The sequence below is a fragment of the Sceloporus occidentalis genome, unplaced genomic scaffold, assembly GCF_023333645.1.
Source record: "Sceloporus occidentalis isolate IW3139 unplaced genomic scaffold, rSceOcc1.0.p SCAF_6, whole genome shotgun sequence".
Taxonomy (NCBI): Eukaryota; Metazoa; Chordata; class Lepidosauria; order Squamata; family Phrynosomatidae; genus Sceloporus; species Sceloporus occidentalis.
The window spans coordinates 14,895,684-14,922,575 of record NW_028316986.1 but is presented as its reverse complement, the minus strand read 5'-3'; the positions used below and the strand labels follow the sequence as shown (position 1 = coordinate 14,922,575).

The 26,892-nt window shown below is 40.1% G+C and overlaps 1 protein-coding gene across 2 annotated transcripts in view; it reads right to left on the bottom strand.

Annotated features, from left to right (window-relative positions):
• PSME4 (proteasome activator subunit 4) overlaps positions 1–26,892 on the bottom strand; it is a 132,742-nt gene that overhangs the window by 14,016 nt on the left and 91,834 nt on the right. For both annotated transcript variants that reach the window (XM_089528916.1, XM_089528917.1), the window contains exons 30-42: positions 26,532–26,585; positions 24,466–24,595; positions 23,204–23,285; positions 18,839–18,992; positions 17,299–17,368; positions 16,276–16,401; positions 14,363–14,515; positions 13,915–14,019; positions 12,568–12,659; positions 10,959–11,090; positions 2,831–3,039; positions 2,571–2,656; positions 945–1,073 (exon numbers count right to left, since the gene is read on the bottom strand). In XM_089528916.1, the coding sequence (XP_089385042.1) occupies positions 945–1,073; positions 2,571–2,656; positions 2,831–3,039; positions 10,959–11,090; positions 12,568–12,659; positions 13,915–14,019; positions 14,363–14,515; positions 16,276–16,401; positions 17,299–17,368; positions 18,839–18,992; positions 23,204–23,285; positions 24,466–24,595; positions 26,532–26,585 (1,522 nt within the window). The remainder of the gene's footprint in view (positions 1–944; positions 1,074–2,570; positions 2,657–2,830; positions 3,040–10,958; positions 11,091–12,567; positions 12,660–13,914; positions 14,020–14,362; positions 14,516–16,275; positions 16,402–17,298; positions 17,369–18,838; positions 18,993–23,203; positions 23,286–24,465; positions 24,596–26,531; positions 26,586–26,892) is intronic.

Genomic DNA, 26,892 nt, shown 5'->3' with positions numbered 1-26,892 from the left:
AAGAGATTCCACCTGAACATTAGGAGGAACTTCCTGACAGTAAGGGCTGTTCGACAGTGGAATGCACTTCCTCGGAAGGTGATAGAGTCTCCTTCCTTGGAGGTCTTTAAACAGAGGCTGGATGGCCATCTGTCAGGGATGCTTTGATTTGGATTTCCTGCATGGCAGGGGGTTGGACTGGATGGCCCTAGTGGTCTCTTCCAACTCTACGATTCTATGATTCTAAGGCAGGATTTTAAAAAACTAAGGTGTAGGCAGAGGAGTAAATGGACAATAACTCTGAGTCTTGGATAGTCCTGCACATGAGCTGGCATGTGAAGGTTAAACTCAACAACAACAACAACAACAACAACAACAACAACAACAACAGGATTTATTTATATGCCGCCCAATCACTGGAAATCCAGGTGGCTTACAACAGAGGGAATGTTTATAATTATGAAGTGGATTGCTCCTATGACCCCATTCAGAGAGGAGTTGGCACACTGCATCCTGGTCAACTGAGCATGAACAGAATTCAGGTTGGATCTCCTTCAACGAAAGCTCACACCTCTTTTGGGAGTCCTGACTTCATTAAACAGCTATGAAACAACAGAAGGTAGGTCCTTATCTACAAAAATCCAGTTTCTAAACTCCACTGTGATTTAAAGATGCAATATGAATCACAAACTGCTAAGCTTAATGCTTACTCTAGACACTGAGGACAGAATCAGGTTTAAATTAAGCTCCAGTGGTATTCCAACTACAGCCTTTTTACTTTCACCAATAGAAGGAATTTTTGGCATTATAGTTAAAAGTAATTTTTCAAGCACTTATCTTCCCATATTCAAGGTATACATACCCCACCTATCATAGAAACAGATATGTTTTCAATGTCAATACAAAACTTGGTATGCCAACAGGGAATGTTTGTGTATGTATACAATTTAAAAAACATCACATACTTGTTTTAGCACCTGAAGTACCGAAGGCACTTGTTGGGGATACAGCAATCCCTGAGACATTAATGATAAGCACATTTTAGCATCTCTCTTCAATTCATCATAGCTATTATCATTTTCTACAGGTGCAATCTGTGGAAACAGTTCAGGAAAGGTTAGGAAAAGTTGGTTTCTTGAGGACAACATAGCCTTCATTTTATAAAACAAATACAATTCTGGGCACTCTGGACAATATCACAGACATATCAATTTCTTTATCTAAGCAGAATCACCCATGTAATATTTAAGCTAAAAATTCAAAGTGCTGTACTGGGTTGCATTCAAAAATACACTGCAGAAAAGAGATTGGAAATAATTATTGGCACTCTGTTATTGCTGGACTACATTATTTGCTTCTCTCTTTATGGTACCTACCCCAATATCTCAGGGTAAGAGAATCAGTAATCTGTTCTCAGAGGTAACTGAATGAACAGCTACCGCCTTATACAGATTGAATCTCCCTTATCAGGAATTCTAAAATCCAAAATCCTCAAAAGATCAAAACTTTCTTCATGGGTGGCTGAGATAGTGGTACTTTTGTTTTCTGATGGTTCAATATACATAAACTTACCACCAGGCTATTTGTATAAGGGGTATAAGGAACATAAATGAATTTTGTATCTAGACTTGGGTCTCATCTCCAGGATACCTCATTATATGCCTAAATGCAAATACAGATATTCCGAAATCCAAAATCTAAAACACTTCTGGTCCCAAGCATTTTGGATAAGACATGCTAAGCTTGTGTCCTTAGCTATCACCTTACACCCATAACTGTACCTTTTCTTAATTTTCACTTCTCCTTACAGCAGTTGTTTTCCCTTTCTATGCTCTTTTGGTATTCTTTCCCCTGTTTATTCTCCTTCTCCAATCAATCCCACTCAGTTAGAGAGGACCTAATGGCAGTGACACCACTTTGTAATGTCAGTAGCCAATCAGATTTGGCTATGTAACAGTACCACAAAGCAATTCAGAGTGAGACCTGGAACCATTTCACAATTTGCATAGATGGAGAGCTACAATGCAAACACATCACACCAGAACTTCCCCCCTCCCCAAATCACAAAAATGGAGAAGCATTTATTAAGAAATTAAATGTTTATGAAGCTTTCCCCACTATTTTCATATCTGCTAAACTTTTCTTCTATCTGGAGAGGTGGGGGGTGGTGAGGTCTGTTGGCAAGGAAGGCTGCAAATACACAGGCCTCTTCATCACAATTACAGCTCTGCCAGCTCCATGCAGTAATAGGCACTGTGTCATACAAAGTGAATGACACTTTCAGATGAAAGTGAGTAATACCACAAAAGCTTGGCCTACTTTCAAATGTAGGTTCACCTACCACGACAGCCAATTCTTCCCATTTGACTCAACTCAAGCACATGACAAACTAGCAGAAGAAGATCTGAAATCCATGTGCTTATGTCCTTCAAACAAGGACCATTCTTGGCAGAGACAAGGACTTAATAAATGGCTAAAATATTGCTCATTTGGGAACAAGCATATTTGTCAAGCATTGCTGGTGTAATGTTTACAGAAGCCCAGTCTGCAAAGTAAATACAATAATCTGAGCAATAAACCCCATACAGTACCTTGAAAAATAATGGTAAAAGCTGAAGCTGTTCTGTAACAGCTGTGGAGAAGGCTCTCCCTGCGCTTGCCATCAACCACTTCAAAACTATTGGGGGTAAAAGAATGACAAACATAACAAGTCAACACATGGTAAAAAATAACAGCAGGAAAAAGTATAATTAAAATGTCTTCTAATTAGCAGTCAACTTATATCTCCAGTTCTCAGCTAAGTAGAGCTAACACTGAATTAGGTTCTTGCTAGTTTAGCACAGACACTTACTGGTTTTCAAGAGTTTAATGCCCTGAGTTCGCTCATCTTCATCTCCAATTCCATTCTCTTCCATAACATGATTCTGGATTTCTTCATCCACTTCCATAAGGGGTTTGAGTTTTTCAAGTATTCGGGAAGTGAATTCATGCACATGGGGAGATTTTGTTGGAGCAGTATTTGGTAAGGAAACATCTATCATGAAGATGTATGTCAAAACACTATGTAAAATAAAAGTAAATATACTGGATATTAATGTACATTTTAAAATAGATAGTTCACAGACAATCAAAATAAGACCCCCCCTCCTCTCTCCAGTCAGTGGAATTCAGTGAAGAGGGGGGAAATCTGACAATTTTCACCATTTAATAGATGAGGAACACTTTCAGAAGAATCATGCAGTGTAATCAATCAGATTTTTACACTGTCACGGCAATGAAATGAGGTAAAATGTAACAGCATATATAAAATTTAAAATGGGATTAAATACTACTACTACTACTACTACTACTACTGCTACTAATAATAATATTTATTTTTAGCCTGCCTCTCCTTGCGGACTGAGGCAGGTTACAGTAAAAGATAATAAAATACATAATACAATAAATCATAAAATTTCATAATCCCCCAACCCACCACCAACATAAAATATAACACTTAATTACAAATTCAAAAAAACAATCAAATTACAAATTCAAGTTAAAAACAGTTAAAAGATAGGCAGATAGAAAAATAGCTATGGGCAGACGAGACTATCTTTATTTTGAGAGGTCAGTTAGTCAGGGAATAAATATTTATTAAATATTCTAATAAATATTAGAGGAAAAAGCAAAAGCAAAACTACATATAAATTGGTAAAAATATTAATGAAGCTGGTGAAAAAAATCTAGCAACCATTTTTGTTACTGTTTTGTTACAATTAGCCTGTAAAAAAACCCAAATACCACTCAAATGTCCTTGGGCCACAGGATTAGAAATGCTCTACTTCAGAATGATGGGTGGTTGTATGTTTCCAACACTCCCCCACGATTAAAAAAAAAAAAAAGAAAAAAGAAAAAAAGAACACTCTCAGGACATATGGAAGTACAACTGACCCTCCGCATCCATGGATTCTTTATCCACTGATTCAACCATTCATGGTTTGAAAGTATTAAGAAAAAAATAAATCCCCAAAAATAAACCTTGATTTTGCCATTTTATATACCATTTTATTATGCCATTGTATTTAATGGCACTTAAGTATCAATGGATTTTAATATTCACAGGGAGTCCAGGAACCAAACTCCAGAGGATACCCAAAGGCCCATTGTAATGTCTCCTTGAAAAAATACTGGCCAAATTTGAGGTATTTTCTACATTCGAAAAGTTTTGTGCAGCAATACTTATCATCCAACCTTCCCATAGCTGACTTTCTGAAAAAATTCAGTCCCAGGACAGCCACACCTTTGCTGGCTATGTAGATAAATTCTGGTGTAGTAGTTTGAGTGCTGGACAAGGACTCTAGAAGATCAGGTTTAAATTGTTGCTCAGCCACAGAAACCCACTGGGTGATCTTGGGCAAGTAACATTCTCTCGTCCTAAGAGGAAGGCAGTGTGAAACCCCATCTGAACAAATTTTGTCAAGAAAACCCTAGGATATGTTTGCCCTAAATCATAGTCAACTTGAAGATGCATAAAAAGAACAAAGATGAGATCTACGAGCAAAATTCACATCCCCCCCCCCCCAGAATGGTTAGGAATAGTTTTTTGTGGATTTTTCGGGCCAAGTGGCCATGTTTTAGCAGAGTTTCTTCCTGACGTTTCACCAGCATCTGTGGCTGGCATCTTCAGAGAATGGCTAGGAATATCTAAAGAAAGTCACCAGTTCTATCTCTGTTTGGTTAAAAATGTCTTGCATACCTGGGTTGAAGAAAATTTCTCTTGTTCCCACAGGAAAATAGCCCAGGCCAGAATGATATACAGTTAAATATGTATGATATATACCAACTTCATAAAGTCTCCTCAAAGGCTAAAAGATTCTCATTTGTTCTCTGCAATCAGTTCCTGCTACAGAGAAGAGGAGGAGAGAGGTAGCTGGGCAGCCATTTTAAGTGGTGACTGTTTAATTGTTTTTTAAACTCTAGGAAGAGTGTGCTTGTAGTCACATCTTCAGTGAGTCACACCTGTGAGTCACTAGGGGCAGAGCTAGCAGACTAGCTCTTTATTTCTTCTCCCAGAGCCGCGCGCCGAAATTTTATTTCAATTTTTATTTCATTTTTTTTAATCCAAAGAAATCTACAGCAAAGGCAGAATTGATCGAGCTCACTGCCACCAATTGTTGAAGCATCAGGGGCTTAGCTTTGGTGTTTTCTGGAGGATTCTTTTTTTCAGGAGGAAGCCCACAGTCCTGTTCCAGTAATTTCCTAAGACTTTTCATTATGGACACTGACGGAACCATGGCAGTCACCTGCAACACTTGTGGGATGTTTGTCTTCTTGCCTACAGAAGTGGAGAACTTCACATGCCCCAAGTGCAAGTTGGTAGCACTCTTGGAGGAGAAAGCGCAGCAGTTGGAGTCCAGAATAGCTACACTTCAGCATATTAGGGAGCAGGAGGATTTCCTGGACAGAACAGAACTAACAATCCTGGCCGAATACCATGCAGAGGAAGATGCTAGAGCCGAGGAGGTCACTTCACATACACAGGAGGAAGATAGCTGGAGGAATGTCACACAGAGAAGTAGGCCAAGAAGGGATTGTCTGGGGAGCTTGCAGCTAGAGAATCGATTCGAAGCTCTTTCCCTTATCAAGGAGGATGAAGAAGAGCAGCATGGACAGACTTCAGGGACAGAGCAGGCGAGCCTGAGAGTCCCACCCAAGGGAACAGCCGCTGCTAAACCTCGTAGGAGGCGTGTGGTCGTAGTGGGGGACTCCTTGCTGAGGGGTACAGAAGCAGTGATTTGTAGGCCTGACAAGATGTCTCGAGAGGTGTGTTGTCTCCCAGGGGCAAAGATCCGTGATGTGACAGAGAGGCTGACAAGACTGGTCAAGCCTACTGACCAATACCTCTTCCTCTTGGTCCATGTGGGAACCAATGATACTGCAAGACACAGCCTGCAGAACATCAAAAGGGATTACAAGGCGCTTGGTAGGAAGCTGAAAGGAATGGATGTACAGGTTGTCATCTCGTCTCTTCTGCCAGTTGAAGGGCACGGTCCAGGAAGGGAGAGGAAAATAGCGGATGTGAACAACTGGCTTCGCAGATGGTGCCGCCCAGAACAATTTGGATTCTTTGATCATGGGCTGTGGTTCCAGGAGGAGGGACTTCTTGCAACGGACGGGTTGCATCTCACACCAGTTGGAAGAAATGTTTTTGCCAACAGTCTCAAGAACTTGATCAGGAGGGCTTTAAACTGAGTTCCGTGGGGAAGGGAGACAATATTAAGGAAGGCGAAAGGGCTGGAGAAAATAGTCAAACAGACATAGAGGAAACAAGAAAAAAAGTGCAAGGATCCAACAGTGGGAGGCAAATAAACTTGCACAAGCAACAAGTAAATGGGACCCGTGGTCTGCGATGCCACTACACTAATGCACAGAGCATGGGAAATAAGCAAGATGAACTTGAACTCCTAGTACAGCAAAGCAAATATGATATAATAGGCATCACTGAAACCTGGTGGGACGAGTCTCATGATTGGAATGTGGAAATAGAGGGGTATAACCTTTTTAAGAGAAATAGGCCAAACAGGAAAGGAGGAGGAATAGCACTATATGTCAGAGATATTTACACCAGTGAAGAGATCCAGGACATCAATCATGGAAGCCAGGTGGAGAGCATCTGGATAAGAATCAAAGGGGAGGGAAAAAACAAGGATGTTATGGTGGGAGTCTACTACAGACCCCCAAGTCAGACGGAGGAATTGGATGATGCCTTTCTAGAACAGATGACCACACAGTCAGAAAAGAGAGATGTAGTAGTGACGGACGACTTCAACTACCCTGATATTTGTTGGAAGTCAAACTCAGCCAGATCCTCAAGGTCTAGCAAATTCCTCACTTGCCTGGAAGACTATTTCATGGTCCAAAAGGTGGAAGAGGCAACAAGGGGGTCCGCTATTTTGGATCTGATCCTAACCAACAAGAATGACTTGGTTAATGGGGTGCAAGTGGTGGGATCATTAGGTGGAAGTGACCATGTTCTCCTGGAGTTTGTTATACAATGGAGAGGAGAAGCCAGGCATAGTCAAACACGCATTCTAGACTTTAGGAGAGCGGATTTCAGTAAACTTAGAGAAGTATTGAGGGTGATCCCATGGTCAGAAATTCTAAAAGAGAAGGGAGTTCAGACCGGATGGGAGTTTCTCAAAAGAGAGATACTGAAGGCACAATTTCAAACAGTTCCAGTGAGAAAGAAAAATGGGAGTTGTCTCAAGAAACCAGGATGGATGACTAAGGAACCTTCAACTGAGCTAAGTTTGAAACGGAACATGTATAAGAAATGGAAAAAGGGGGAAATCACAAAAAAGGAATTCAAAGAAACAGCAGGCATGTGCAGGGGTAAAGTCAGAAAAGCTAAAGCGCAGAATGAACTCAGGCTTGCTAGAGAGGTTAAGAACAACAAAAAGGGCTTTTTTGGATATGTCCGCAGCAAAAGGAAGAAGAAGGAAACGATAGGGCCACTGCGTGGAGAAGATGGCAAAATGCTAACAGAAGACAGAGAAAAGGCAGAATTAGTCAACACCTTCTTTGCCTCAGTCTTCTCAGAAAAGGCAAAGGGTGCTCAACCTGAAGATAATGGAGCAGAGGACAGAACAGGGGAATTTCAGCACAAAATAAGTAAAGAGATAGTAGAGGAATACCTTGTTAATCTAAATGAATATAAGTCTCCAGGACCAGATGAACTACATCCAAGAGTATTAAAAGAACTGGCAAATGTAATATCGGAGCCATTGGCAATAATCTTTGAAAACTCCTGGAAAACAGGAGAGATCCCAGCAGACTGGAGGAGGGCAAACATTGTCCCCATCTTCAAAAAGGGGAAAAAAGAGGATCCCAACAATTATCGTCCAGTCAGCCTGACATCAATACCAGGAAAGATCTTAGAGCAGATCATTAAACAGAGAGTCTGTGAACATCTAGAAAGCAATGCCATAATCACAAAAAGTCAACATGGGTTTCAGAGAAACAAGTCATGCCAGACAAATCTGATCTCTTTCTTTGATAAAATTACCAGCTTGGTAGATGAAGGGAATGCTGTGGATATAGTATATCTTGATTTCAGTAAGGCCTTTGACAAGGTTTCCCATGATATTCTTGCAAACAAGCTTGTAAAATGTGGGCTAGACAAAGGAACTGTTAAATGGATCTGTAATTGGTTGACCGGCCGAACCCAAAGGGTGCTCAACAATGGCTCTTTTTCATCCTGGAGAGAAGTGACCAGTGGGGTCCCACAGGGCTCTGTCCTGGGCCCAGTGTTATTCAACATCTTTATCAATGACCTGGATGACAGAATTGGGAGCACACTTATCAAATTTGCAGATGACACCAAATTAGGAGGAATAGTTAATACTGTACTCCAGAGGACAGGACCAACATTCAAAATGATCTGAATAGACTAGAAAGCTGGGCCAAAGCTAACAAAATGAAATTCAACACAGAGAAATGTAAGGTACTGCACCTAGGGCAGAAAAATGAAATGCACAGATATAGGATGGGAGACACATTGCTGAATGAAAGAACATGTGAAAGAGATCTAGGAGTCCAAGTAGACCATAAGTTGAACATGAGTCAACAGTGTGATGCGGCAGCTAAAAAGGCCAATGCAATTTTAGGCTGCATCAATAAAAGTATAGTGTCTAGATCAAGAGAAGTAATAGTGCCACTGTATTCTGCTCTGGTCAGGCCCCACCTGGAATATTGTGTCCAGTTCTGGGCACCACAATTCAAAAAGGACATTGAGAAACTGGAGCATGTCCAGAGGAGGGAGACTAAAATGGTGAAAGGTCTGGAAACCTTGCCCTATGAGGAACGACTTAGGGAGCTGGGGATGTTTAGCCTGGAGAAGAGAAGGTTAAGAGGTGATATGATAGCCCTGTTTAAATATTTGAAAGGATGTCATATTGAGGAGGGAGCAAGCTTGTTTTCTGCTGCTCCAGAAAACAGGACCCGGAACAATGGATGCAAGCTCCAGGAAAAGAGATTCCACCTCAACATTAGGAAGAACTTCCTGACAGTAAGGGCTGTTCGACAGTGGAACAAACTCCCCCGGAGTGTAGTGGAGTCTCCTTCCTTGGAGGTCTTTAAGCAGAGGCTAGATGGCCATCTGTTAGGGATGCTTTGATTTGGATTTCCTGCATGGCAGGGGGTTGGACTGGACGGCCCTTGTGGTCTCTTCCAACTCTATGATTCTATGAGTTACACACTTACTATAGTATGATTCTGTTTGATGCTTAGAGTCATACTGAAAGAAATCAAGCCAAGACTCTTAATAATAAGAGGCACATTAAAGCTGGATATGCAATTTCTACTTCCTATATATATTCAGCTTCCTCAGGAATAATTTCCATCCTCTATACTGTGAACAATGGGCTTGAAGAAATCTTCTGATGATGTGCTAGGCTACATCAACAAATTGCAACATACTAAATTTAACTGGCAATAAAGGCTCAAAAAGACTTAACAGTTTCTATTATAGGAAAATAACATATTGGTCACCAAGGCCCTCACAGTCTTTACTTACACAGAGTAGAATTATATTCCTACCAACATGTTTTATTATTCTGATATAACTAGATAGAGATTTGTGGGTTCTAAAACCTACACTACTATAATGATATAACTTTTGTAAGATGAAACTTGTTACATTTTTAAAAAAAGTTTGTCCCACTACAGTTCTGGATCCACAACACATCAAGACTGTAAACATTTTTCTGATTCATGTTTAGCTAAACCTGGATGAATGTGACTGAAATGTTGGTCTTAGATCTGAAACAACTGGGTTTAGATTTTTGCCAAGCCACATAGCTTCCTCATGTCATCACCATCTAACCAGTTGCAACAGTAAAATGAGATAGCTCCAAGATGTCTGCTCTGAGTACCCTGTGAAAGGGAGGAATACAAATATGACTCACCTGCTTATTAATCTCTCATTCTCTCTCTCTCATTCTCTCTCTCTCTGTATGTGTGTATGTGTGTGTGTATTTGCTTTTCTCCCACTATGGAACTTAAAGCAGCTAACATAAGAATGCAAAATAACAACAAAGAAGCATTAGATAACAGAAGTAAAAAAACAAACATCTTATGAGCAAACTTCCACTAGTTTACCCTTCTCAAACATCTTTGTCAGGCACTGGAAGGCATAAAGCAGTGAGCCTATATATAGGCCACTCTAAGCACTGTATTCTAAAGAAAATAGTGCCTTATGCTCACCTGCCTGAAGAAGGACTTCAAATGTGAAAAGAAATGCACATGAGTGCATAACAGGACAGGACAGTCCTGTGGAAACATCCCCAAAACCATTAAGAGCTTTAAAGCTAAGACCAACACTATGTATGTAGCCTGGGAAGAAACAGGTAATCTTCTGCAAAGATCGCTGGAATGAAATGATCATTCTGTTCTGTTCCTGACAAAAATCAAATTTATAAAAGTTTGCATATAAATAAAAAATATCTGAAGGAAAAAAAGCTATTTTTAAAATGATGTTTCATATACCTCTGTAAGTAGCATCTTAGAAAAACTATTCTTTCCTGCAGGACAGGAAGCGTGTACCTTCTAAGACAGGTACATTCCATCTACAACATGTTGTTGCTGTTGTGTGCCTTCAAGTTATTTCCAACTTATGGTGACCCTATCATGGGGCCTTCTTGGCAAGATATGAGCTGGGGGGGAGGGGGGTGCCTTTACCTTCCTGAGGCTGGGAATGTGTGAGTTGCCTAAGGTCACCCAGTGGGTTTCCATGTCTGAGTGGTCATTCAAATGTTGGTCTCCTGAGTTGCAGTCCAATGCTCAAAACCATTACACCATACTGCTTCCCACTCACAACATATATCTATTAATCAAACACATCTTATTTACTCAATCAGTGGTTGTTGGGGCTTTTGTTTGTTTGTTTGTTTTAGTTGTAGCCCTAAAAACAGTGCAGGGATTTAAGACCTGGTACCAACCTTCCTATCCTCTCTCTGACATTTTTGTAAACTTGGGTGAGTTTAGGTTCCAGGTACTTCAGCAATCTGTGCAGCAGCTCTGGGACTCGCCATTCTTGCTGTGCAAGCCCCCCTTGGAGCACATACAGACGACTAGAGGAGGGGAAAGGAGAAAAACAAATAAACATGTGTAGTACTTCAAGAAAAGAAATTCAAGAAAGCACACATTTACCTTCACCAAGGGTAAAGGTGGTGTAAGCAGAGGGAGTGTAAGAGATTACTTTTTGTGTAACGAAAACAAATTGTGAACACTACGAAAACAAAAACAAATCCTTTACATTTTCAGCATTCAGTTGATAAATATAAATATTTTGACAGAAAAGAAAATCAAAATCATAGAACTACAATTCTTCATTATATTAAGAATAAATCATTTATCTGAACAACCTCAAGAGCATGCTTCTGCCAAAGACTTCCTCCTTCTACTGTATCAAGAGAAAGGATCCTTAGATCTCGTATTCAACCACCTAAATGTTTACGAGTATCTCTGATCCCTTCTCAAGAAAATCATCCTCAGTAGGATGTCCTAATGTGATCTGAGCAGCCTAAACAATTATGACCTGTTTTAAACTTAGGCGTGTTACAGACTGCCCCTTTGGGGTGGCCTGTAGGCGCACCTTTCCCCGCCGGATCGGGACCTCAGTGGCTAGAGCGGCAGCCGCTGAAGCCCTGATCCGCCGCTTTCCGGGCTGTGGGGAAGCGGCAAAAGGCCCCTTCCCCACAGCCTGGAAAGGGGTGTCCTTGGGGCTTCAAGCCCCAAGGACACCTCGCGGCGGCGGGGAGAAGGAGAAAGGGGCCGTTTGGCCCCTTTCTCCTTTGGTCCGCTGGGCGCAGCCGTCTAAAGGCTGCGCCCAGCAGACCAAACCAGGAAGGAGCTCCGAAACGGAGCTCCTTCTGGGGTCGCGGAAAGGGCGCCCTAAGCGCCCTGCCGCAACCCCAATACGTCACAACTGCGCCGTCTCGTTTGGAGGCGGCGCGGCCGTGACGTATCGAAGACGGCGGCCATGTGGAATGGCTGCTGCCATTTTGTGCGCGCACAGCGCGCACTAGGGTTAAGGCAGTGCGGAAGCACCGCCCCGTCTTAACCCTAGTACGCGCTCTGCGCGTACTTTTAAGCCCGTGTGTAACGGGCCTAAGTTATACCAGTGGAGCATTTATTGCCTTCACTGACCAGTAATAACATTTATTTCCTCAGTAGATCTTTTAATTTAACCATACTGGCAGAACTGCAAGCATATTCCAATGTCTCACATAATTTTATCACAATATATGTGGTGGACAATTTGAAAAATTAATTTGAGCATCTTCACATAAGAATTTATACAACAAAATTCCCTACAATACTGCTATAATGTCAAGTCTCTACCTAACCTACAGTATTCAGTTAAGGAAATCAATCATATTTAAGCCATTTTCTCCATGAGGAGCCAGAGAGAAGAATGGTGAGATCATCACTTATAACACACATCTTCCATTATTTGCTACCAGAGGAGCTACCTGTTCTGTATAAACCTGAGCCTCACTGTCACCCATACCTAAAATCTCAAATGGAGGAAATTAAAGTTTTTACCATGCGTCAACAAATGACCCTCCTTCACCACTCAAAGGAGACTCCAACAACAATTCAAACAACCAGTGCAGCTTCCGGGGATCTCTGCTCTCCTGTATCAACATTTTTTAAAAAGAAAAGAGAGAAAAATCATTTCAAGGGAGGGGGAGTATTAGGAAAGCTTTTTGAAAAGCAATTCAGTATCAAACATTTCTGTTGCATGAAACAGTGGCTTTTATAGCATCATAACATGTTTTTTTTCTTCCTAACCAACCCTTCTTTCCCAAACTAGTTTTTAAAAAAAAGGAAAAAAAAGATGGAAGATCTTTCAGGTATAATATATACTCTAAAATGTATTATTAAAACACTAGCGTATATAAAATGTTGTTCTAAACCATTAAAATAGGCTAGTTTCTCATCCAGATTGAGTAAAATCCCCCTGAGCACGTTGCAGCTTTGGATCTGATAAAACCTATGTACATTTACTCAGTGTAGGCCTCACCAAGTCAGACAAGACTTACTTCTATGTAAATAGAAGAGTAGTATAATCCTAGGCTGCAATAATATATTTGTTGTTGTGTGCTTTCCAGTAATTTCTGACTTATGGTGACCTCTATTATAGAGTTTTCTTGGCAAGATTTGTTCAGAGGAGGTTTGCCATTGTTTTCCCCTGAGACTGAGAGCATGTGACCTGCCAAAGGTCACTCAGTGAGTTTCATGGCTGGGGTGGGTCTCCAGAGTCAAAGTCCAAAACACAAATCACTAAGCCATGTTGGCTCAGATGTACTTCAGAGTTAACATGCATGGGACTGCACTGCAAGTTATAAGAACTTTTTTCATTTTCTTCCTAGCTGTGGCAGCTAGAAAGCAGTGGCTAGATCTATAATGATCCCGTTAGGTAAGGTGCTATTCCCACCATGGTCACAGAAGAGTCATAGTCCCTTTAGAACCATTCTCATTGATTGCAGTGTGGAGCTGAGAGAGATATAACTGTGATCAAAACATCTCTTTGATCCACCAGAGAGAGGATAAAGCAAAGTTCAAGCCTTGCCCTGGGTGCACCAGACAGACCACAAATCAGCTTCACAGCTGGCAAATGAAGATAAAATGATAGCTGCATGGTGAAAAGCATAACAAGAAAAGAAAAATAGTGAAGAAGTGGAGCTAAGGAAACATCTTGCCATATATAGCTTGGCAAAATATTTTGGGCTAGATGAAGAGATGCAGGACTAACTACTGGATAGTTTCCTTACTAACCTCAAGATTAACAGGGATGTACACGGAACCCATCAAAAATCTACAAAAACTGATTAAAGATAACATGTGTGCTTTCTAAACATTGCATGGCATGGAACGTGCAGAACTTACACATGATGTTGCTATACATGCCCCCCAGTCGTTATATGTTTCTACTGTAATGTTGGATAAAGCTGTTCTTAGAAGTGGACAGAGAACTTTCCAGAGATTCTCCACCTGTACATAAAAGAGAGACAAGGAAAAAAGGATGATATGAGATCTATACATGACAGTTCCAGTTTTTTACAACAAAGAGTTTCATTTTTTACAAGGACAGGGCAAAATAAAATTCAGCACGTAAACCTCAAATATGCATAATTTTAAACTTCTGTCAGAATGTTTATAGCTTTGATAATTGAACAACCGAAACAAAACAAAACCAACAACAAAACCCGAACGCACTGAGTTCTTAGTTTCGGGGAAAACAGTCTGCCTTAAAGAGAGAAGATCTTCTTTACTACAGTGGGCCCTACTACTTTTTGAAAGTCAGCAATTTTTGCCAAGGTACACAACACATTACCTTCTCAAATGTCCAGTGTTTAGACCCTCTTATCAAGCCAGCTATAATTTCAGCCACACATCGCTGGGTACTTTCATGGGAATCTACAGCAAGACGTTCCAAGTGTGGTTTCAGTACAGGCAAAAAAGCATCATCAAAGTTTCTGAACAAGCCCTGTTAAAAGAAGATGTTTAGTACTATGCCTGGATAGTTCTAATTACCTTTACAAAAAGGGCTTGCACACTTTTAATTTAACAATTCCAGAATGTCACTTCTTTAGAATACATGAATAATATTCAAAGCAGAGGAAGATTTCTCACACAATTTACTGCTTTAACTGCCATGACTCAATGGAATTCTGAGATTTGTAATTTGTTCTGGCACCAGAGCTCTCTGACAAACAAGGCTAAATGTTTCACAAAAGTAGTTCCCAGAATTCCATAGCACTGAGCCATGACAGTTAAAGTGGGGTCAAACTGGATTATTTCTGCAGTGCAGACACAGCAACAGCTGTGCATATGGAATAATGCATTTTTTTTACCTTTCTTGAATCACAACCCTATGCTCACACCAAATGGAAGTAAGTTCTTAAAACCTTCTCAAGTTTGAAAAGCTGTTTATAATATCAACTGTATTGTGTGGGAATTGCAAATCAAGAGGAGTATTCCAAAGGACAAAAAATAAAATAAAATAAATCTCATTATAGTGCAAATACCTCCTGAGCTATTTGTAATATTTTGCTCAAAATATTTTTGCATGTGAGCGCCTTCCATGTGTGTGTTATGTATATTTCTTTCAGAATGCAAGCTTTGCAGAGTGTGTGCATGTGCCTTCAAGTCACCTGTCAATTTATGTCAACCCCATGAATTTTAAAGGATTTTCTTAGGAAAGGAATACTCAGAGTCTTCCACTAAAATATGTCTTACAGCAAGTGCTATTCTTTGGCAATCTCCCATCCAAGTACTAACCATGGCTCACCTGGGGCATGTTTATACAGGCTATTAAACCTGGCTTCCCCTTGCCCTCGCTGTGTCCTGTTCAGATGACACAGGGCCAAAGGTCCAATTTGACAGTGGACTGTCTTCACAAGGAAAGAGCAGTTTCACAGTGAATCTGGCCATCCCTGCCTTAAATCAAATTTAAAAAACTCACCATTTGCTCTGCATCTTCCAATAAAATGCAGAGCACCCTGCAGCAATGCCAGGTGACTGTTTACACCATCCTGCTGTGCCAGCCACCACTGTGGGTTGCGCTCTCTGAGTTCACAGAAAGGTGCGCAGCCATGGAATTGATGCTGGTTGCCTCGTTTTCTATCTCAGAGGGAGTGACTTGCACCAGTGGCAGACTGTGTAAACAGCTGCCCAACGTTACTCTGGCATGCCCAGGTAATGGGGCCCATTTGGGGCAGTTTTAGGGCCAGTATAGTCTAGGAGTGACTAGGCATATTCTGGCCAGTGTAGACCAGCCCTGATTAGCTTCCAAGATCAGATAGGATCTAGTGCCTTCAGAGTATTAAAGCCTCCAAATTATTGCAGAGAACCACACAGTGAAGTTAAATACAGTGAACTGGTTCTGACAATTATTCAAGACGTCATAAAAGACAGGCTATATTTATGAAATCCTAGAGATTTTGTATCATTGTCTGCCATTAGGCCTCAGTCCCCCATTTAGATACAATGCAGAATTCTAGCTTAACACAAACCAGAAATTAAGATCTGAAGCTGTGCAAGAAGAGAGGAGTGCTTGGCCCCCAACATTCATTTACAATTTCATAACTTCACAAAACTTCAAATGATCCCACACCCAGGCTTGTATACAATATAACAGTTACAAAGCATTAACTGCACATATCATTTACGACAGGGCGTTTTAGCCCTGGATTCCTTTTATTTTTTGGAGGAGGCAAATAATCATAGCAATATAAAACTAGTCACCTTGAAGAGGCAAAATCTGCGAGGATTGAATTTATCTTTTCCTTTTCTATCTTCTAAAGAAAGAAACTTGATTAACTGCTCAACAAATTTTGGATCAGAAAAGTGATCATAAATTACTTGTTCTGCCTGTAAGAAATAAAGAACAGAAATAGAAATCTCTATAGTGTATGGTGTCAACTATGTGGCTACAGTATCTCAACGCCCAAGTCTTACTGAGAACTGTAAAAGCTGGGAATTATCATAGTCACAAATCCTCAGTTTTGGAACTCCACCCGCAATTGTTTTCTACATAAAATTGTTACTATTTTCCCCTTTTCTTAGAATGTTTAGTTCAACTTTTCATGTATGACACCTGCAGTTAATCACTTATATAAGTCTTCTTTGGTGCCTGTAAACAATTATGTTACAAATTATACTCTATATACCATTAACAGTGTTCAGACAGGCTGACTGTTCTGTACAAGATGTCAGCCTCCTGATTCAACTTTTTTTGTGGGAAATGCCTGTATGTGCTGTAAGTTCTTTCAAACAAATATATTTCTCATTGTAATTAAACCTGGATCTGACTTATCACATTCTTGGCATCCTCAAAGTTCAGAGATGATGGACTGGCAAATTCAAATAATGAGATACGTAAGTTATAGTTACAGTTGCCAACCCAAGAATAATTTCATACTTCAGTTACTGAAAACCACAGATTTGTAAACAAGCCCAGAGAAGCTGTGCACAGTTGCTTTCACCTGTTTTTCCTATAAAGGAAAATATCACAATATTACAGCTGATTTACAGAATGAATCTCTACATGAGAAAAAAAGTATCAGGTTATCAGGCTTTTTTTTTCTATTTATAGCTAAAAGTAACTATTTCCATTCTAATTTTAACTGGGCGATATGTGAAGCCTAGTTAATTAATAAGGACCTTTTCACTGTTCAAACTCACCTCCTACTACTAAAAAAATTATATATATATAATTTTATCAGACTTGTATCAGACAAGAGCGACTCTCAGGAGAATGTCACTCACCTCTGAAAGTTCCTTTCTACTCCTTCCAAGCTTTGGTTGCTCTTCTGCTGAAGCATAGATTTCCATATTTCTAGAAAATACGGGGGAGGGGGGAATTACCAGTTTATCATATTGGTGAACAAGAAAAATACCAATTCCTGGTTCATCACTGCAACATACTGTAAGTCATGACAGCATGAATAAAGGAGATTATCAGAGTAAGCTTTCCACAGTTGTGCTGCTGGGGGATATAGGACATTGTACTCCAGCACATGTGGAGGACACCAGGTTGGGGAAAGATCTTCTGATAACAAGGAAAGTAGTTAACATACTGTTATTTTGTTTTAAAAGTAACATGACCAAGTTGAAATTTAGATCCACACTACTTCTGATACACTAATGAAAGTAAAGTCTGCCCTCCTTATCCACAGATTTTTTATCAATGGATTCAACCATCCATGGCTTGAAAATATTTTTTAAAATAATAAAACAAATCTTGATGTTGCAATTTTACATAAGAGGCACCATTTTACTATGCCATTGTATACAATGAGATTTAAGCATCCATGAATTTTGGAATCCATGGGTATCCTGAAACCAAACTCTAGTGGATACCAATGCCCCACTCTATCAGGTTTCATACAGGTTGGAATAACTTTAATTTGATACAACAGGGCCTTCAAGCAAAGTTATACAACTGTCAGAGTTGGCAACACTCTGATTGCCCCAAGAAAACGAAGGCACAGAGGCTAGACCCATAAGCAGGCCCACGGTCATGCTGAGTGCCACTTCCTGAACACTCCATAGACATAAAAGAAGAATATCCCACAACAGCAAGGAGCCCTGCAATTATAGTCCAAAACACACTGCAGAAATAATCCAGTTTGAGACTGCTTTAACTGCCCTGGCTCAGTGCTAGGGAATCCTGGGAATTGCAATTTGTTGTGACACTAGAACTCTCTGACAGAGAAGGCTAAATGTCTGACAAAACTACAGTTCCCAGAATTCCCCAGCATTGAGACAGGGCAGTTAAAGTGGTCTCAAACTGGATTATTTTTGCAGTGTGTTTTGGACCTGTGTCACACTACTCTCCACAGCTTCAAACTATATGGGCTGCAATCCCATCTACTGGCTAAGGCAGTCTTTCAGCAGTGTATGAAGATGGTACTGCAGGCATCAAACTCAAGACATTTAATTTAACTAGTTTGTTTTAAAAACTAAGTAACTTTCAAGTATACACTCCTAGAGTCCATTTAGTATGACTGACAAGTTTCAGGAGTCTAGGTTTCATGGGTTCTGAGCTGAAACCCTGTCAGATACATTCCCATTCTCTTTTATTACAGATTAGACTCTTTATTATATGTATGCATACCCCCAAAGAGTTATGCAAATATAAAATAAACACTGAAGAAGTAATTTTACTGCTTGTCAAATAAAGTGTGAGCAAATTTTGTTAATCTCTGAGAAGACAAATGGACAACTGGCATGATAGGATGGAGAGTATGATGTGTTTCCACTTTCTTTCGTGATGACTGGACAGGGAATATAAGCCAGTACTTACTGAGGCCAGGTGTAGTATCCCCAGTGTGTTTTTTCCACAAAATGGCAGGTCTCCCAAGCTTGTTTTGTCTTTGGTAAATTGGCGATTTCATAATGCAACCACTGGTTATCAGGTCTGTCACCAGCCTGGATAGTAGAAGGATGAGCAGCTCCACCTTTTTTGCAAAAAGGAGAAAACCACTGTCTGTTAAATTTACCCATCAGCATGCAAACAGTCTTTCCTGTCTCATTTTGCAACTTGGAGCTATTGACATTTTCCTCAGATAGGTAATTAGATAGTATGTGGCTATGTCTGCACTGCAGAAATAATCCAGGTTGACACCACTTGAACTGCTCTGACAGAGAAGGCTAAATGTCTGACAAAACTACAGTTCCCAGAATTCCCTAGCATTGAGCAAGGGAAGTTAAAGTAGTCTCAAACAGGATTATTTCTGCACTGTGGCCACTTTAACTTTCTGCAGCGTGGCCACTTTAACTGACATGACTCAGTGATAAGAAGTTCTGGAAATTGTTTATTGTGGCACCAGAGCTCTCTGACAAAGAAGACTAAATGTCTCACAAAACTACTACTACTACTACTACTACTACTACTATTATATTTATTTGTATCCTGCTCTTTTCCCAGAACTGGGACTCAGAGTGGCTTCACAACATTTAAAAAGATTACAATTAAGAACATAAAAATGATACATTAAAAGAGAATTAAATTGTTAGAATATTAAAATAGATTACATATTAAAAGAATAAAAATACAGTTAAACTAGAGTTTGCAGGAATCCGTAGCACTGAGCCATGGCAGTTAAACTGGTGTCAAATCAGATTATTTCTGCAGTGTGGATGCAGCCTGTGATTGATTATATATTTTCTATTTCCTTGAATCACTTGTAAATCTTTAGTACCCTTCATTTTCTCTCAACTCAAGTCATGTAACAATTTGCTTTCAAATAAGGATAAAATTATTAAAACTGTAGTATGAACCCACTGTTCTTTATTTCATCACTATAATTTATTTCCTTCTTACAAACCACAGCTCTATGGACAGTTTATAGTCTTATTAAAACTATAAAACCCAACAATAATACAATGAAGCAGTGACCAGAGACAGCAGACAAAACCAAGTCAAAAACAGAAGCAGAGAACAAGCAAATGAAAACCTATTAAAACAAAAGCAGGCACAGAATAAATGCACTGAAATACCTCTATGGACTATAATTATTGAAAAGTGGTTTATTCTTGGTCTTGCTCAATAAGAAATAGCATTTTTAGAAGCTGCTGATTCACAGTGTGTAACACATCACTAGGTACAAAACTCCCTGCAAGCCACTCTGAAAGCTTTGCTAAGTGTTGCTATTGTTTACTCAGAACCAAAGGTCAGAAACTTCTTGGGTCACCAAAACCTTTATTCCATTATTTTTATAAGCACTTCCTTTACCATAACCCAGGGGTCAGCAACCTATGGCCCGCGGGCCGGATCCGGCCCAGCAAGGCCTTGGGACCGGCCCCAGCCCAGTCCTGCCGCTGATTGTCGCAGATTGCCGTCCCCTCCTCCTCCTCCTTTATTATCCTTAACCCTCCTGCCTGAGGAGGGAGCGACAAGAAGAGGTGCCTGCATCCGTGTCTCTCTCTTTGCAGCCGGAGAAGAGGGCCCACAGCTCCTTCTTCCAGGCACAGCCTGCCCTTCCGCTCTCTCTCCACACAGAGAAAGGAGGAGGCACCCATCTCTCTCCCAGATCCAGCCAAAGCCTGCGTTGCAACTAGCCCTGAAGCCTAGGCCCGGCCCAGCCGCTGCCTAGTCCTGCATGTCTTTGTTGCCTTCCACCCCGCATCCCCCGCCGCCGCCTCCTCCTCCCCGAAGGACGCCCCTAGAAGGAGGCGTTGTGATGGCAGTGTGTGTGTGGGGTTTGTGAGGTTCTGTTGTGTAGGGGTGTGTGGGTATGGAGGAAGGAATGGTGGGGGGATTAGACACGTGTAGGGTTTTTGGGTGTTGGTGGTGGTTGTTGTTGTGGTGTGGGGATGTGGCATTTGTGTTGTGTGTGTGGGTGGGTGTGGGTGCCTAAAAGAGACAACTGGGCTATGGGAAGGTGGGGGATTAGGGATATAGTTTGTGGATGTGGTACGTGTGTGTGTGGGTGCCTAAAAGAGACAATAAATATTATTTATTTATTTAAAAAATTTTTAAAATTTTTTAATTATTTTTTTTGACTTCGGGCCCCCCAGTTGTCTGAGGGATAGCAACCCAGCCCCCGGCTCAAAAAGGTTGCCTACCCCTGCCATAACCCATGTTGTGGAGAGGCATTTTACAATCAAGGTTAGTTTTGCAACTTGAAAGTCAGCAAACAAACCACGGTTTATTTTACGGTTTATAACCACACATCAATTTTGGCTCTTGGCATTTGGTACTGGATGGCAGAGCACTCCATTTGAATCCTCCCATATTATTGTTGTTAGAATAATAATAATAATAATAATAATAATAATAATAATAATAATAAAACTTTTATTTTTATCCCGCTTTTCTGTGACGAGACAGTCAAAGCGGCTCACAACATATTAAAATATCCACATTCAATATTATGTTTCAAATTATGTGCTTTCAATTCAGCATTATCTTATGAAGGGTTAAGGATTGTCTTGGCAAGATTTATGCAGAGGAGGTTTGCCACTGCCCTTCTTTAAAGCTGAGAGAGTATGATTTGCCTAAGGTCAACTAGTGGGTTTCCACAGCTAAACAAGGATTTGAATCCTGGTTTCCCACAGCCCATTCAATCTATACAGAGCTATATTCTACTTCAACTTCCATGGCAACATTCTATGGGATCCTGGAACTCGCAGTCTGATGAAGCACCAGAACTCTCTGGGTAATAATTTTCTGTTGTTGTTGTTGCTATTGTTGTTACTGTGTGTTTTCAAGTCATTTTTTACTTACAATGACCATAAGGTGAACCTATCATGGGGTTTTCTTGGTAAGATTTGTTCAGAGGAGATTTGCCATTACCTTCCCCTAAGACTGAGTGCATGTGATTTTCCCAGGGTTGCCCAATAGTTTTTACAGCCGAGCTGGGAATCAAACCCTGGTCTCCAGTGTTGCCGTCCAACACTGAAACCACTACACCTCACTGGCTCAGTATCCCAGGTTTCAGTATTATTATTATTAATTATTATTATTATTATTAATTTATATAGCGCTGTAGATTTGCACAGCGCTGTACATAAAAACAATAAATATAAAAGAGTAAACCTGCCTATGGCATACAATCTAAGAAATAATAGGTTAATACATAAAAATACATAGCAATACAGGAAATGATTCAATGAAACAGGCAACAAAAGAATATCAAATAGCAAGTGACAATCATGCAATGCCTGGGAATGCTTGCTATTTGATGTTCTTTTGTTGCCTGTTTTATTGAATCATTTCCTGTATTGCTATGTATTTTTCTCTCCTACCCCTCTCTAAACTGTCAATCCCAGAATTCCACAGGAAGTTGCCACAGCAGTTAAAGTGGAATATAGCACTAAACATTTTGTAGTATGAATGAGATACCAGAGTCTTAATCCAAGGCTAAATTTGCTTTTGAGACTGCAAGAATACTGGAATGTTACATTCAATCAACACTTAGATTATTGAGTGTCCTCAGGAACACCTTAGTTCACTCTTTTATATTTTTGTTCTATATTAATTAACCAAGTTACAGGCTGTCACCGGACTGTTGGTTACTTACCACAAAGACCCATTCTTCTGAAGTGCTAAGGAATAATCCACATACAGTATATTGAGTTATCACCTGTACTGCTCAAAACCAGAAGTGGGTATCATATGAACTCTGGGACCCTACTCTTGTCTCTCTGCTCCCTTCTGCCATGAAAGGCTCAAACAGAAGCACTAAACCAAACATAAAAGACAGATATAAGCAGAGAAGAGAGAGGGAGCCCCTTATATTCAATCTGCAATGGTAGGAGAGAAAAATGTTTAGAGGGAGTAGAGAGTCAACAGCAAGTTTTCAAAGATCATGTGAGTCTTATCTCTGTTCCCAGGCAATACAGAGGACAATGCAAGACATGTGTATTAACCCTCAGCACTGGGCAGAAAATGATAGCCTTTATTCTTCTTTATGCTGCTATTTTATGGTTTTTTAATGCTGAAATTGCAATGGTCATGGCAGCTAAGTTTTAAAAAGAAACCACTTCTTGGGAGAGCCATAAAAGCAGCTGGGCTTAGACTTCATGGCAGAAACAACTCAAGGATATGTAATTCTACATATTAACAAACAGACACCTCACATGTACAATTATTCATGCTAATTAAAATGTTTTAGTAGTTAAAATTAGCTTCAAACCTGAAACCATTTTTGTTCAGCACACTTACTGATTTGGAAAGGACACATGGGCACCTTTTTGTGAGGTCTCTTTAACTGCTTAAGGATGCCAGCCACAGCAGAGATTGCCATCTAAGAGCAGAAGTGAGAATTAACTTGTTTGTTTTAAGAATTCGAAATAGTCAATTACTTCATTACCACCCTTGAAAAGAAAAATAGAATCCGATTCTGACCTCCTCTTCTCACCTAGACAGGACTACACAAATTAGAACTACTGTGAAGCGACAAGTAGGAAGAACCAACATTTTTCCAGCTCTGACATATCACCTTTTTATCCCATCTGAGAGGAGAATATTCTGTTTCATATAATAGCTCCATGCATACAAACCAGATTCCCTCTGGAGTACGTACTAAGTCTGCCTCTCTATTCTTCTTATTTATTTTCTCCTACTGACGATTACAAAAATGCTTCCAGTCTCCAAGAGACAGGACAGAGCACATGAGTTTCAACTTGTAGCATGTCCACTTTGAAAGGGAACAGATTACAAGTGATGGGAAAACTGAGTCACTACTAGTCAGGGCAGACAGCTGTGGACACTATAGTTTTCACCTGGTGTAATGCCACTTTCTATGATTCCATATGTAACATTTTACTAAGGTCTAATTTATGCATTCAGTTTGCACAGAAGTTGCATCTTAAAATGGTAATACAAGAATGTTATATGTAAAGTGGTTGGAGTACATAGTTTCCTGTGTACAGAACCACTTTACATATAACATTCTTGTATTACCATTTTAAGATGCAACTTCTGTGCAAACTGAATGCATAAATTAGACCTTAGTAAAATGTTACATATGGAATCATAGAAAGTGGCATTACACCAGGTGAAAACTATAGTGTCCACAGCTGTCTGCCCTGACTAGTAGTGACTCAGTTTTCCCATCACTTGTAATCTGTTCCTTTTCAAAGTGGACATGCTACAAGTTGAACCTCATGTGCTCTGTCCTGTCTCTTGGAGACTGGAAGCATTTTTGTAATCGTCAGTAGGAGAAAATAAATAAGAAGAATAGAGAGGCAGACTTAGTACATTAGTATTACAATAATATTATATTATTATGATATATCTCCAGAATCAGAAGCAGTGTTTCTCTATATGCAAGCTTCTTTGGGAAACAATTAACTGAATGCTACAGCATTCATGTCCTTCTAGCTGCTGTGAAAATAATGCTTGAATAAACAGACATTTGGTCTGATCCAAATGTTCTTATGATCTCTCTTGTTCTTGTATTTAAATAAATTCATCATATTTACCTTGCGAACAACTAGGGCATCATGATTGAGACATTCCACAAAGAATTTTATGGCTCTCACAGGTAACACCCTGTCATCTCTTAAGAGCAAGGACAGAAAACCAATGCCAATGTGCTCAAACTTCCAAGGTCTGGAAAAATAAAGGAAATGAAAGAACTTTTAGGGAACAAAATGAATTTCACCAAACACATTTCATCACTAAACAAAGGCCACCAGAACAACATTCCAATACTGGCAAAAGACTCAACTCTAGTTTGACAACAAAAATCTCCTTGAAACAGCTTTTATTTTTAACACACTTTGCACTTCAGTGGGGATGAATGTAATTCTCATTTACTTTAAGACAGGAAGTAGTAAAAAAAAATACCAAGAGGAAGGAACATAAAGATCATCAGTAGCAAAACCAAAACCAAATAAAACAAACCCTCCTAAGATGAAAGCGACCTTCGATTTATATCCAACCATTTTTTCAAGGTTTTCCTTCCCTGGAATAAATCCACATTTGTAAGATTCCTTCTGAGAAGCAGGTATGAATACTTCCAAATCACAACCTTAGTCATAGAAGTAGACTGCAGGAGCACTTCCAAGAATATCTCTAAAACTGAATACATGTCATGCTACTTAGAATCATAGAGTTGGAAGAGACCACAAGGGCCATCCAGTCCAACCTCCTGCCATGCAGGAAATCACAATCAAAGCATCACCGACAGATGGCCATCCAGCCTCTGTTTGAAGACCTCTAAGGAAGGAGACTCCATTACACTTCGAGGGAGTTTGTTCCACTGTCGAACAGCCCTCTTAATGTTGAGGTGGAATCTTTTTTCCTGCAGCTTGCATTCATTGCTCCAGGTCCTAGCCTCTGGAGCAGCAGAAAACAAGCTTGCTCCCTCCTCAATATGACATCCCTTCAAATATTTAAACAGGGCTATCATATCACCTCTTAACCTTCTCTTCTCCAGGCTAAACATCCCCAGCTCCCTAAGTCGTTCCTCATAGGGCAAGGTTTCCAGACCTTTCACCATTTTAGTCGCTCTCCTTTGGACCCGCTCCAGTTTCTCAATGTCCTTTTTTAACTGTGGTGCCCAGAACCGGACGCAATATTCCAGGTGGGGCCTGACCAGAGCAGAATAGAGTGGCACTATTACTTCCCTGGATCTAGACACTATACTTCTATTGATGCAGCCTAAAATCGCATTGGCCTTGTTAGCTGCCACATCACACTGTTGACTCATGTTCAACTTGTGGTCTACTTGGACTCCTAAATCCCTTTCACACGTAATCTCATTCAGCCAGGTGTCCCCCATCCTATATCTGTGCTTTTCATTTTTCCGCCCTAAGTGCAGTACCTTACATTTCTCCGTGTTGAATTTCATTTTGTTAGCTTTGGCCCAGTTTTCTAGTCTGTTCAGGTCATTTTGAATCTTGATCCTGTTCTCTGGAGTATTAGCTACTCCTCCTAATTTGGTGTCATCTGCAAATTTGATAAGTATTCCCCCAATTTTGTCCTCCAAGTCATTGATAAAGATGTTGAATAGAACTGGCCCGAGGACAGAGCCTTGTGGGACCCCACTGGTCACTTCTCTCCAGGATGAAAAGGAGCCATTGCTGAGCACCCTTTGCGTTCGGTCGGTCAACCAGTTACAAATCCATGTAACAGTTACCTTGTCTAGTCCACATTTTACAAGCTTGTTTGCAAGAATATCATGGGGAACTTTGTCAAAGGCCTTACTGAAATCAAGATACACTATATCCACAGCATTCCCTTCATCTAACAAGCTGGTAATTTTATCAAAGAAAGAGATAAGGTTTGTCTGGCATGACTTCTTTCTCTGAAACCCGTGTTGACTTTTTGTGATTATGGCATTGGTTTCTAGATGTTCACAGACAAAATCTGCAACAGGATGCTGAAACAACTTGAATTCAGTGAAGAATTTTCTTTGTATTTTAATTTACTCTTCCCTGCTTAACGTTGAAGGAATGGAAGTAGTTCCTACAGTTCTTCTTTAAAAACATCTCAGTGTCAATGTCTATGAATTACATTTTGAAAAAGACACTTGTATACTTACAGATTTCTTTGATCCACACAATCTAAGAGCTTGTTAACCAAGTTTTCATAGTTTCTGAAAACAATAAGAAACAGCAAGTATTACATTTCCGTAATATTGCATAGGATGCCACTTAGGTTTGTGCCAACAGAAACACATATTAGAAAGGCTAAATTTTGAGACTACAAGATTACTGGAAAGTTACATTCAATCAACACACACATATTTTATGTCTGATATCAAATGTAAGATGAGTATTAGCTACTGCTTTTTAAAAATTATAAAGTGTGTGCATGTGCCCTCAAGTTGCCTGTCGACTTATGGCAAGACCCCATAATATTTCAGAGGTTTTCTTAAACAAGAAAAACACAGTGAACGTTTT